At 27.5% G+C, this 14591-nt stretch overlaps 1 protein-coding gene across 11 annotated transcripts in view; it reads right to left on the bottom strand.

The window, feature by feature from the left end:
- The window catches only part of LOC111031591 (coiled-coil domain-containing protein CG32809), a 168192-nt gene extending 163436 nt beyond the window's left edge, over positions 1 to 4756 (bottom strand). For 3 of the 11 annotated variants that reach the window (XM_022311868.1, XM_022312376.1, XM_022311715.1), the window contains exon 1: positions 62 to 747. In XM_022311868.1, the coding sequence (XP_022167560.1) occupies positions 62 to 95 (34 nt within the window). In that variant the 5' untranslated portion in view covers positions 96 to 747. Of the gene's footprint in view, positions 1 to 57; positions 750 to 4676 lie in introns of those variants that run through there. The other 8 variants (XM_022311645.1, XM_022312007.1, XM_022312154.1 and 5 more) reach the window with 6 other exon arrangements.
- Positions 4757 to 14591: the final 9835 nt, after the last annotated feature.

The raw sequence follows: 14591 nt of genomic DNA, 5'->3' as shown, positions 1-14591 counted from the left end.
CATTGTATATAATATAGTGAAACCTCCCTTAAGGCCCACCTCCAAAGGTACATTTACCTACGTTTTTTTGTGAACAAATTTCTAGCAAACTCCATACTTTCTACAGGCTCTCTGAATAGTGTCCGAGATTTCAGTAACTGAGAGTGTCCGGTATTTAGAGGTTTCACTGTGTACAATAATGCATTGAATATACGTGAATATCAGCTGCTGGTCGCGCACATCACACAGGGTCTACTGCATCGTCGCCTTGGAAAATATGGTACGGAAATTCACGCCGATAAATCCTATAAAAATCCGACGTTTTCCCGAAGTCGTTTACGACCGATACGACTTACGACCCGTCGAGGTTACGCCCCATTCGCGGCCACTGCGTTATCGTACAACTCGTGCCGACCGCCGCGCCGTTAACCGTGTACTGCTTCACCGCGTTGCGACAAAACCCGTGCCAGCCAGCCAGCCAGGCCGAATGTATTATTGCTTCTTTTTTTTTAAACTTTTTATCTTGTTCCGTTTCCCCACCACGGCTGTTAAAAATATACAATGTGATCCGTATAACTGCAGGCCGCACCAATTTTTCGGTGATTTTTTAAGAATTTTCGCACTTAAAATAAGAACTTACTTCAAAACCTTAGAAAAAAACATTTTAGTATCATTTTGTTTTTTTTTGTTAAAAAAAATTATTAGTATACGTATAAATCACGTCATTTAACACATACACTAGCCGAGGCCTAAACAATCTATTTAGACGGCGTTGTCTCGTAGTACCGCGGACCTGCAGCGGAGCACATGACATCGGCACACATGTTTCACACGCAGACTAGTGACGTTTTATTGATATATATATACCTACCTACGGCTTGCTACGGGAAGTCTCAAGAATCATTCCGAACCGTTGCCAGATTATTTTAGATTTTTTTTTTTTGTGAAATCACGTACATACGAATTATGATGTATAAATAATACTGTACTGGTGATGTTATATACGGATAGGTAAGAAGTAGTTGTTATATAATATGGACGAACGCCCTGCAACCTTAATGGACATCGATAATAACTATATTTTCCCTCCCACCAGACGATGTTGAACTATATTATAATATCATACGGATAGAACAAATCGAGACAAAAACGACTTAACGATGTCGTTTTATTAAATGTCAACAGTATACAACAAACGGACGCATGTAGAACGTACATATACGACAGTGGGTCTATGTATGTTGTACTGTTCTGAATTCCTTATAATAAGCGTAAGCCAACAGTTCGCAACACAACGGTATAACCCCAGCTGTTATCGGAATTATTATATAATCAAAGCTGTACAAGGAGGAGGTGTTCAATTGTTTACAACTAGGGTACAAAAAACGTTTATTTTTTATCATTAGATGAAATATTTATTTAACCGTTTAAGTTTTTGCATGAATGATATTTCAACTCATTTGGACATTAAAAGCTAATGAATAAAACGAATAGTATAACTACAAATACAATTCAGTACCTACTAGAAATGTAGGTATCGATTGTGTGTTTTTAGAAATGTAATTTGCTCTATAGTAGATTGTTAATATATTTTGCCTGTTCCAGTATGTTTTCCTCAGGAAAACCTTGCACTCGCGTTGCTTCCTCTTTTTAGTTCATGAAGTATTGTTGGTAATTCTTAGGTCATAGGACTTATTCTTATATGTATTTTGTTTTAATATTATTGTACTTATAGGTACACGGAAACTAAAAGTGATAACCTAACAAAAAGTCATGTAGGAGACTAAATCCTATCATTATCTTAGCACTATAACTGAAACCAATAAATATTTTTTTCTGATTTTTGAAATAAATTAATGGTTTGCCATTAAGTCCGCATACGTATAATCACTGTGACTGTATAATCCCGCAGAAAACGGCAGTAATAAGTAAACAAGAAATCTGACAAGAAATCGATAATATGGGATAAGAAATTAAAGTAAAGCTTTCTACATTATGTATTATATAAATACTATAGTATATAAATAGCTGAACAACATTTAATATTTTTTATAAAAAAAATATAAAAAGCAGGCAAAAATTGATATTTATTGATTTGCTATCATGTCATTAGTTATTTGCTACCCCGTTGGTATAAATATTAACTGTACTCATCGTGTCTAATTATCAACTTACTACTATTTTTCTTACAAATATCATCAATTATTGAGAGCAAAATCTAATTTAAATTTAAATCATTATCATTAGTAGTTGCACAAGCCCAGTCCTTCAAAGTGTGGGTTTAATTGTTAAACCAATATCAAGCAAATTTCAAATCAATATTTGCAAAATGCAAATTCACGCTAATCACTTCCTAAATATTAGTGCATGAATTTTAAAATACTTTGAAATTGGCCGGGCTGTCTCAGAGTACGTTATTAATAGGTACCTACATTACATCCCCGCTCCACATTTGTGTATTTTTCTTATTCATGATAACTGAAAACGTCACTATTTTTTGCACATTTCGTATAATGTGTAAGTCGCTTACTTTATGTGGCATGCGTAGTAGTCATCTAATTCATACATTATTCTTGAACTACACAAAAAACATTGAGTTACAACATTGTACATGGACAATAATATTGCCTATTCCATGATCTTCACTTCGTTAAACGCAGTCGATCCACGAGTTCACTAATTTCTAGTTTACGGACTTGATAATATAACCTATGTCCTCATAAATTAGTCCTATTTAGCATTTGTGGATTATTGTGGTTGTTAAATAGAGAACAGTTAAAAAATAGCATGAAATAATATGGAATATTATATCTTTCGTCGGTGGAGTCATATACGATATTATAACTGCTACCCACCCGGCTTTAATCTCAAAAACGGCAGTGTTTTTTGCTCGTTTTTCAGTCGTTCGTTATATACTGCAGTTGCAATACAATAAATACAAAACAATACGATAGTATAATTATTTCAATCAAACTAAATGCCAAATAACTAATAAGTAAGAAAAAACATCGATATACCTTCTGTATATTAAATAGTAATATTATAATAGCATATACGAGGGACAACTAATACACTTAACGCTGGAGTTGTAGGTATATACTCCGTAAATAGTAACGAGTTTCAAACATGATTTGTATAATGTTGTTATACAATATGCAGTTGTGGAGAAAAAAAGGTCTCTGTTAAGTTGTGAATTATGACTTGCATAAAACGTCATGTCGGGGGAACGTGCGAAAATAATGAATAATGATATTAACTAATACAACTTTTTTTCCTTCTGTCGTGTATGTATTATATTTATGATGATGGTCAAAACTTTAATATTTAGTACCGTTTTTTCCTCCTTAATTGTATTCAAACAAAACAAAATACTTGTCAAATAGAAATCGTACTTCAAAAACCACTTGAAATCTTACGAAGAAATTATGTTTTTCTATTTCATAAACATACATACACAAACATAATACCTAACTACTATAACGTATAATAATGGTTTATAATATATGTATATTGCTCAGTTCGGGAATGTTACACATCACTGATTCGTTTCATAAAATGAGCAAAAAAGTGCTTATTTTATAAATTGGACAATTTCACGCCTGAGGTATATCATACATACACGTTAAAATATTTTATACTTTAAGAACTTTACAAAATTCAAGAGAATGTCATATGATAAAATTAAAATGTCATTTTCCACAAACTCTGTTCTTGCATTTTTAAAAAAATTGATTATTTTTTTTATACCTACTTTGTTTAAATAGTTTTAAAAATATAAAATTAAAGAAAATCTTTAAGCGACAGAGTTCTTCTTTTGAAAACATTAGTCAACTGCCTGCATATAATTCAATTTTAAAGGTAATTGTTACATATAACGTTTGTTAAAAATAAAATATTCAATTTGGTTTCAAAAAAAAAATATAATACTTTGTATGGCAAAATCATTCACTTTGAATGTATAAAATTGTAATATATAAATAATAATGTTTCTACTATAATTCAAAATATTTCTCTCTCACTGCGAATAAAATGTCAAAAACTTTAATTAAACGAATTACACATAAAAGTTAACACTTTTTGTGTGTCACGCCTGCGGTTATACACTTATAGGTACCTATTATTCGAATAAGTAATGAATACAGCAGTAGGACATGCACATTTCATTCAGCAGAATAAAATGGTAAGAATGAGAACGGCAATCGGGCAAAAGTCCACGACCACTGCAGGGGAGACACAGATAGAAATAAATGGTAAAACATAACAGAGAGTAAATTAAGTGTGTCGGTAATTCGAGATATAGATTTAAGAATGGGTCCGGGGGTGAGATAATTGCAGGGCGTTGTCGGTAGTAGGCGAGACACTTAAAATCTGCAAAATCAACATAATAATACAAGAAGAAAAAGGAGAAAAGTATTTCGTAAGAAAATCAATACATTTAAATAAATATGGACATTTTCTCTTTTAAACAATACAAATACATAGACTTAAACATAAACGTATGCCTCTTTACATTATACCGATAACTGTCATGATGGGTGAAAAATCGTTGTCTGTAATCTAAGTCCCACTACGATTACATTATGTAAAAATAAAAACATGGAAAAAATAATATAATACTTTTATGTTGTTGTTTTTACTATCGCCGAATAGCTACTTTGGTACTTTATATTATAGCGATTTATAAAAAAACCACTTACCGGCTTGTTCAGCGGCCCCTCTGGTTTTTCCGTCTCCACTCCAATCATCGTCTGAAACAAACAAAACAAATTGAAGTTATCGTTGCCAGGTTGCACTTGTTGCGTTACTGCAGGGGGGAGTGTTTTTCATATTTTGATAACGATCTGGAGTGACATTTCTTCGTTTTGTGCCGTGCCAAAGGGACTGTGTGCCAAACGTCAAAAAATACAAAAGATGAATTCGCTAAAGCACTCGGTAAATAAAGAGAACGCGTATTGTGTTTATGATTAATTACGATTTCAAACCTGCTGCAGTACCTCGTTTTATATCAGAAATAATAGGGCGGATACAAATAATAACAATAATTATAATAATAATAATAATAATAATAATATTTGCTTATTAGTATATTTGGAACAACCCTAGTACAGATAGTTTTTAGATCGTTGAATGCAGCGTAGTATTTTCACAAGGGGCCAAAAAGTTTCCTCTTCGTATATTACAGTACTATACAGTTTACAGTAGTCAGTATATATAGGTATTAAATTGCTATATATTACTCAGAAAATATTAGTTATACTATAACATATTCCCAAGGGCCAAAGACATGGGTGGTGGTGGTGATGGGGATAATAAGAGTGTATACGCATTGTACAATTTCGTTTTCATCCCAAATGTAATATGGCGAATAAAAATCGTGGAAAAATAAATCAGTAATGCACTCTCACATATGATGTGTGGACGTACATCCAAAATATCGATCCGATTTTTAATATTAATATTATACGTATAGAAACGAGGTTTTCATTATTCATAGAATTCAGTACAACACATAACTTTGTTAGAGCACCTACTGATTAAAATTTTACAAATTTGTAATGAATATACAAGTAAGGAAATATGTATATAAAATTATGTACTCCTTACTACTAATTAAGCTCAAACTATTAGTGCATTATGAGGATAATATTTGTGATCATGGTTGAACGATTGGTGAATAAATTATTTAATGTAAAATTTATATAAACAAATCATTATCAAACTAGAGTTTATTTTACTCGACACAGAATAAAAATTTCAAAACTTTTTTTATAATAAATCATAAGAAAACTTTTGACACTGCAGTATCAATCTGTAATCACAATTATTATTGAAGAATCGTGTAATATTGTACAACATAATATATTTACAATTTCAGAATTCCTCTTTTGCCAAATCATATATTTTGTAGAAAATAAAATAGCTGATTAAAATTGTGTTATTTATTAATGAACCCTTGAAAATAGATTTATAAAATTTCAAACTAATAATGTACCTTACATTTTTTACGTTGTTTTCGATAAATTTCAAGGTTTCTTTTAAGCACGTTATTTTCATTTTTGACGTGTCATTTATTTATTTTATTTTTACATATTTATAAGGTTTATTATACGAAAAAAATATTTCAATATGAATATAGAGAAATATTGGTCCCTATTCCTTTCGAGTATTTGAACATTTGACAAACATCATGGCCAATATTTGAGAATGCATGAATAAAATAGAAAATACAATAACAATAATATTTTAATAAATATGTTAATGTATCACACAGAATTATTGTATGAATCCAAAATACACTATATTATCAGTTAAGTTAAATTTTTTATTGTATTGTTTTAAGTAATATTTAATTTCTATTTTTATTTCACTCAGGTATTATCTACTTACATTTATTATAAATACACAATGGACGTTAAACGTTGGCTGTAAGATGGAAGTATTATTTCTAATAACGATGTATAGGAATTCAAATTATTTAATGTTAAACGATTGCACGTGCCACAAACGCCCTAAGAAAATATCATTAATAATACTCTTTTAAAGAGTTATGATCGTTTAACTTATAGTGATAGGTTCCTAAAATTAATGTATGTGCATGACACGAGTATTTAAATAACATTACCGTGCTTGATTAATTTAAAAGGGTAGGTTTGTAATAGATAAGTCAGTCGAATTATGATTGTTATTTATTGTGACATTGTATAATATATAGGTATTATAGATATTCATCGAATCCAGCATATCTGTATTAGCTAGCTTATAATTCTTACCAACATAAAATATAAAAATAATATGTAATACTTTCTACTTAATGAAATCTCATTTCAAGTTATAAGTTAGGTACTTATAAATAATATCGGTTTGAATTTATTGTATAAATCCATATAACTTTTAAGTATTAACTATTGGTTTATTACAAAACGTCTTATAGTGATTTGAATGTACAGAAAATAATTATTTGTAAGTTATATTTTAAGTATTCATTTTGTATTGCATGTAAAAAGTTTTGTAAACATTTTTATATAATACCTGACTTATTAGGTAGTTATATTAACTTTTACTTGATTTCATCGGCCACAAAAAAAATACATTTTTCAATGAATAAATTATACGTTTATCTTATATTTAAAGCAGTTTGTCAAAGAGAGCTTTTGTAATATTACAAGATATTTATTCAAAACTTTAAAACATCATCACTGGAAAATGAAAATGTTTTAAGAATCGATAAGTATCCGTTCATTAACTTTGTTCTTTAAATATATAGATGTCGTACATATTTCTTTTGTTTTAATTTTTTTAATTGGCCTCTTAGTATACTCAAAAAGTGATTATTATATATTAATAAACTGTTTAAGTTAGTTAACAATCAAAATACTAACCATTTTTAACAATAAATTTAAATATTACATTATATTTTTAGTTTAAAAATATTCAACAAAGAATATATTATGGTGCATGTTTATATATATATATATATATATATGTGTGTATGAATTCAAAATATCTTCGCAGAAATATTATGATATTGAGAAAATAATTAGTAATTAATAATAACCTATAATATAGGTAGATTAACTAAACGATCGGCAGTACGCAACTTCAACTCCCGTGGAATGATTTTCAATGGGTATCAAAAATTGTGGTTTTGGGTGGATACTGGATATATAAATATCCGATACCATGTATCATTTGTATTTTAATAAAAAATATCTAATTTCAATTCGTAAAAGAAAAATAGTCGAGTAGGTAGGTACCGAACAAAAAGTAGAAAAAATCTGTGCAATGACGGGATTAATTAGCGATTTATCTGGTTGGAAACAATATGGCAAATAGTTTAGAGATTTCGAATGTTTGCGTACGTGATGTATAGGTAGCTTTAAATCAGCCATCTAGAAACTAGTCCTGGACGTGATCTGGATGTTACTACATAATTTGACATAATATTATTTTAGTTAACCAAAATTCAGAATACATATATAATATATATGTATTGTTTGCATACATCGTTGTGTGTCATAATAAGTTAACAATTATATTGTATACGCCATACAGATAAGTAGGCAACCCTTTTTATATACATCACGTTTTACTTATAGCTCTTAAACTACAGAAATACATCATTTTAACGTTATAAATTTAGTTTTTACGTATAGTTATAATATCAAGCACGTGTAACGTAAGACAACGATTTATTAAATTAATAAGAACAACCAAAAAATGCATTCAAGGTGTGTGGCTGAAATGTAAATGTTATTTACTATTTGTCATTTTATATGTATAATATATATGTGTACTGCGTAAAATAATATATAGTGTAGTGTAAAATATAATAACATGGACATAGTAACAATATAAAATGGTCCCACGAGAAACATTTCTAAATAAAAAAACTGCTAAAAAAAATAATAAACGTGATTTAGAGGAGTTTAACCATATACCTATTTTTATTTACTATTTTTAGAAAAACTAAGAAACTAAGTCCTAGCATATAATATATCATATTATACTATAATCAATGTTTCATTTTGTTTTTTTTATTTACTGTCATTTCAACAGTTTTGTCTATTGATATATTTGTAAGTCTTGGGGATAAAATAATGTGTACGAGTTTTGATAGGCAGGAATACTACAATATACTATTTTACTCAATGGCCTATATTTATTCAAAAGCAGCTATGATACTATATTGAATTATGCAAGATTAAAATCAATGTATAATGTATGTATATATACCTTATACCATGTACTATATGCAATATGCATATTGCAGTATACTGTATACTGTATAGTGTATAAATATAATAACTGTTTGTTTATTATTCACATAGGTTTTAAGTTAAAAATTTTTAATGATAATAAATCATACATTCATGTTATAATATTTGGTTTATAACACTAAAATAAGTTTTTCGATTATAATATTGTCATACAATGCACATTATTTTTTATTTTTCATTTATTTAGAAAATATACAATCTGTAAAGGTGTTTTTAGTTTTTTACAATAAGCATATGTGATGCTGCTGCAGTTTATACTTTGTAAATGAATTATTTTAATTAAAGAAACTACCCAGCAGTAATTCTTATGACTTAAATGATATAATAATATAAAGAACATACGTAATCCGATTTGGTTTTGTGCTTATAGGTTAATACTTTACGATCAGCAGATAAAATATGTATAGTATACACAATACACATATCCATAATTACAAATGTAAGACGTATTATAGTTGAATAATTAATTTAAAAAACATTACATAATATAATTTAAAAAAAAAACAAAATGTTCAGTTAAGAGTTGTAAAAACTCTTAACAGTTTAATACTTGATTTTTTTGTGGCAACTCTTAACTGGATACTCCATATTAAATAAGACAAAATATTAATTTTTACTTTTTTTAAGTTCAAAGAAACATTTTTTTTTAGTTCCTTATCTACCGTATTGATTAATTAAGTATTAAAACTAGAGTTTCACATAATAGCTTTTTTAATATAATATAAAAATATATGTACATTCATTTTTTTTCGACATTTAAAATATTATAATCCCATACGTATATATGTTCCCATAAATTATAAAGCTGGATATAAAACACTTTATTCGCCATAATACTTAACCGATCTGTAAGTACTGTTCAGCAGAACCTAACTCGTAATGTTGTAAAATGATGTGCATTGTATATACAATTTAAGAATGGTTATATCGCTGTAAGAATATATTTCGTTACCTATTTATTAATAGCGAACTAAACAAAACATAAGTTGTACTTTTTATATATAAACCTACACATATATGTATGACTTCATAGTAAAACTCGATGGATAAATATATAATATACATTATACCCTACATAATATATAAGTTGTCATTATAGGTACATGTAAACATTCTGATAATAGGAGGAAATTGTATTAAAACTGAACTTCTTATTACTGAAGTCGTTATATAATTGTGTTTTTTTTATTTTTTTTATTAAAAGAACAAATAATGATAATTAATATAAAAAGAAGTTAGATCTAAAAATAAAATAAAATCTCTTAATGTTTGAAAATTGTTATTAAATATTATATAATAGTAATTATTTAATTTATGATTTCCGTGGGGGTTTTTTTTGGGAGGGGGGGGGAGTTAGATCAAAAGCATAAAATTACTTTTGTTACGAAACCAAGCACTTCCAACTGAAGTTTCCTGTTATAGTACATGTGTGTAAAACAATAAAGCAAAGGTTTATCGTATTGTTCGAGCGTTCGGCACATATCTAGCAATAGAATCGCATATTGTGTTCGAGAAACCAATTTATATACGGATCTACCTCTAAATGGGAATTATACACTTATATAGGTACCCCCTGCGCTTCTCTAAACATTGATTGGCTACCGCAAAATAATTGTGCCGAAATTCATGATAATCCTAGAGTAAAGCCATACAGGCCTTGCTTATATTACATAAGTATATATGTGTTTATGTGTGTGCCTGTATTATTATAAAGTTTATTTAAAATCCAAATGTTCTGTTATAGTCTAATAAGGACTCCAGTAAAGAGGTTATACATCTTCATAGCAAATAATGAGATAATGCATATATACATACTACCTACATATAGATTCAATTTTCGAGTGAGAAAATGAAGTACGATGATGTGTTTAAGTATTTGTAGTATACCAAAATCTACTTAGTTATATATGTCAGTTTCAGGTCAGTAATTTTTGAATGTCGAGAGTTCTACTGAAGTGTATTTCACAGTTTTAAGGTACAGCGGTGATCCTTACCTCGTTCAAATTTACTTCAAAAGATTGGAGAGGTTTGTATTTTAATTAAATGTTAAGACTTCAGATCACATATTTTCGAGTAGATACTAGATATATAAGAGAGCATACATATATTGTATTATATAAAACGTGTGTGTGTATGGTGCACCGTGTATTTGACAACATACAAACTATTTCTGAAAATCATTTTCAAACGTTAAGCATATAAAATAATCGTTCAAATTAGTCAGATAAGTAATTTACTATAATTTTATACATTTTAAATTGAAAAAACAACCTTTATCATGAAACAATAATCTTCCTAAAACAATCATTAACAATAATTATTATTGTTAGCACAGAATTAATATTCAAATATCATATTTACACCAAAGTTTCAATAATATTATACTACCTACATACTGTGTAATAACGTGCAGTGTTTCGGTAATAAATAAAAGCTCGTTAATCAGTTAAGTATCCTAACTCACAGTCAATCATGATTAGGTATCACATGAAAATATCAAGCCAATAAAATATAAAAATAAACTGTAGCTACGAAAAAAATAACCACATAGGTACCAAATATAATAAATATAGGAAGAAAATATAATGTAAATTCTATAATACATAATTATCATACATTACAGAATAAATAGTTGAAATAATTGAAAAATAATACCACAGTATACCATTAAAAAATGGGTTCGGTTGTTACATTATAGTTATTTTATTGTAAATAAATACATATATTTTAAATATTCACATCAAAATTATACATATAACCAGCATCAAAGTACAAACACCATGAATATTATGAAAAGGTCATTACGCTAAGGACACTAATGGAATTCTTTAGTGTTATATGCGTGTGCACTTTCTAAAATTGATTGCGTTGTGTATATGGAAAAAAATTTAAAATAAAGGACGGTTTCAGATAACTTTTTCATTCATTTTCTGATAAAAGATTGCCACCCTTAAATCCATCGTAATATGTAATATACGACATTTTGTATAAAAAGGACAGGTTTTCTGTGCCACACAATCATGTTTATATAAAATATGATACATATAAGTAAAAACATTGTGGGAATGTAGATAGTAAAGTAAATTTTTTACTTTTCTTGAAGAATAGGTATACACTAAATTTTATATTTTATATGAACACATAACATACATAATACAGTAGTATCACTTGTCCAAATAACACAATAATAATATTCTTTCTGATAATTCATAAGTATATATACGACAAATTCATCTATGATTTTTACCGGACACAAACAAAAACCTAAAAATTCAATATCCTACTATATAGTCGTATTCCCGAATATAACATTCATCAGTATAATATAATAAGTATATATAAGGATATAAGATATACGGTATTCGATGTTTTCGTTAGGGGTTATACCAGATTTGAAAAAACTACCAATATTCTAAGATTTGTTCATTGTAGTGTAAATAAAAATACATTATGCTTTTTATATTTTAGTTCCAAACATAACCTTCTACCATTTTACACTAATTATATGTAGTGTGAACATCGACAATACTGCAAGTATTATTATTATTTATAGAGAATTGTTATTTGGTATTAAAGACTTCATACAAATTCTGAAACACAATATATCTACATATTAAATAAAATGAAAATGTTAAATATACCTGGTATGTAATAATAATAAAAAAAAATTGTGTTATACGAATTGTAGTATCATTTTAAGTCTGACTTGAATGTATGATATTCATTCGAATAAGACACACAGTAGGCTATTTTTGTTTAAATATGTCAAAATATGCGCAATGAAATATTTATTTGATTATAAAATTAAGATTTTTTTTTTATTTCATGAGAATGCTTTAAAAAGTTGTGCAGTTAAGTATTACACCTAAACCCCGATAGTAGTTGGAGAACAATATTTTTTATTTATTTTAATTCTAGAAATGTATAGCTATTATGTAATTTAAAATGTAAAATAGGTGCAATTACAACTGTTCTTAATTAATGTTTTCAATTAAATAGTTATATATTATCCTTAACAATAAAGTTGGCTTTAACTTAAACAACTATGCCATTTAAAACTATTTAATATAATATTTATAAATATGTCAAAGCAATTATTTTATCACTTAATTTAAAATAATCTATTTTGTACCTTTATTAGTAATATTTCAAAATAATATGTGACTTTTTTTCAGCTAGATGATAAAAAAAAATTTATAGTAAATCTAAACAAATGAACGGAAGAATACTACGAGAAAATGAATTGTATGAGTTGTAAATTTTAAATTTAAGTAAATAAGGGACATTAAAGAAAAGAAAGAAAAATAAATAGAACTAAAAGGGAAAACATATTTGAAATAAAATTATTCTTTAGTAGGTAGAAAATAATACAAAGATACCAAGTTCCTTTAGCTAATATTGTTTATTAAACATAATGAAATAATAACACAAACAACGACGCCTGTTTCAGGATTTATTAAATCGATCAAAATGTATACATTCATAACACAATCAAGTCACTATGACTTACAAATATAAGATGATTACGAATCAAAACGTTTCAAACTCTAATAATTATTGTTAGTTAAGACTTAAGAATATTTCTTAACTATGTTTTATAGTTATTAAATGTTATTTTAATAAGTTCAAAAAATTATTCGTTTAAGTACCCAAGTCATATATTATTCATTAGTACCAAACTTTTCAAACAGAATAAATATAAGCAACTTTAGAAAAAATTGAAAGCAATATAAATAAGCATTGAGAGCTTGCGAAAGTATATTATGATATATTGGGCTCGTTGCGCGTCTTACTTACGAATATACTACCATCCCAATTTGTATTACGATTAATTAAAAATATGGATGATTAATTTCGTTCATGAATGTTTATTTATATAAATCCAACTTTGAATTACTATACTCCGTATATAGATTGATAATTTTCAGATTTACATTAATCGAATTTTGAAATAAAACAAACAAAATGTAAACATAAAAAACAATGTTTGAGCGACAATGTTAACAATTATATTCATGTACTAAGGAATTAAAAATAATCAACATGCAAGTTAGTTATGACAGCTCCATTTTGGATAATTTGTTTAAGTTAAAACGTGTATTGTGACAGTTTTTTGTTCATTTATGTTCTGGTATTGTATCAAATGTATAATTTGCCGGTTTAACCGTGGCCTGTTATGATATTTAGTAAGAATCACACACAATTAGTACTCACATACAAACTCAAATGGTTTCCGTAAATTTGCTAGAGATAGGGAATACTTTAACGTACAATAAAATCATAAAATGCATACAATTATGTTATTGTGCATCAATTTTTCACTAACGCAAAAGAATATATAGAAACAATCACGTCTCCCGCACGTCCGAACTGACCCAGATCGTTTAACACGCAGCTATACATATAAAACAACAACCTATGTTATAATATATTATATTTAGGAGTAAATCCTATACTCTAAATGTTAATTTGTATTTGTCAGAAAAACTACTAATTTAATTATTCTTGTCAAAGAAATACATTTCTAATATGATATTATTGTATTAGGTAACATTTATAAAAAAATCATATTTGTTTCTTAATATTTATTAAATAGCTTTATTTAAGTGAAATAACCGTATGTACCGTAATACTGTATTACTACTGTATATATCAATATAATAACTTAGTTATTTTTAAAATTTCTATTTGATGATTAATTAAAAATTAGTAATCAGACATTCAGACTTGAAACGAAATACATGTATGTATGTATGTATGTATGTATGTATGTATGTATGTATGTATGTATGTATGTATGTATGTATGTATGTATGTATGTATGTATGTATGTAT

This window comes from Myzus persicae, unplaced genomic scaffold, assembly GCF_001856785.1.
Source record: "Myzus persicae strain clone G006 unplaced genomic scaffold, MPER_G0061.0, whole genome shotgun sequence".
Lineage (NCBI taxonomy): Eukaryota > Metazoa > Arthropoda > Insecta > Hemiptera > Aphididae > Myzus > Myzus persicae.
This window is presented reverse-complemented; position numbering and strand designations above follow the sequence as displayed.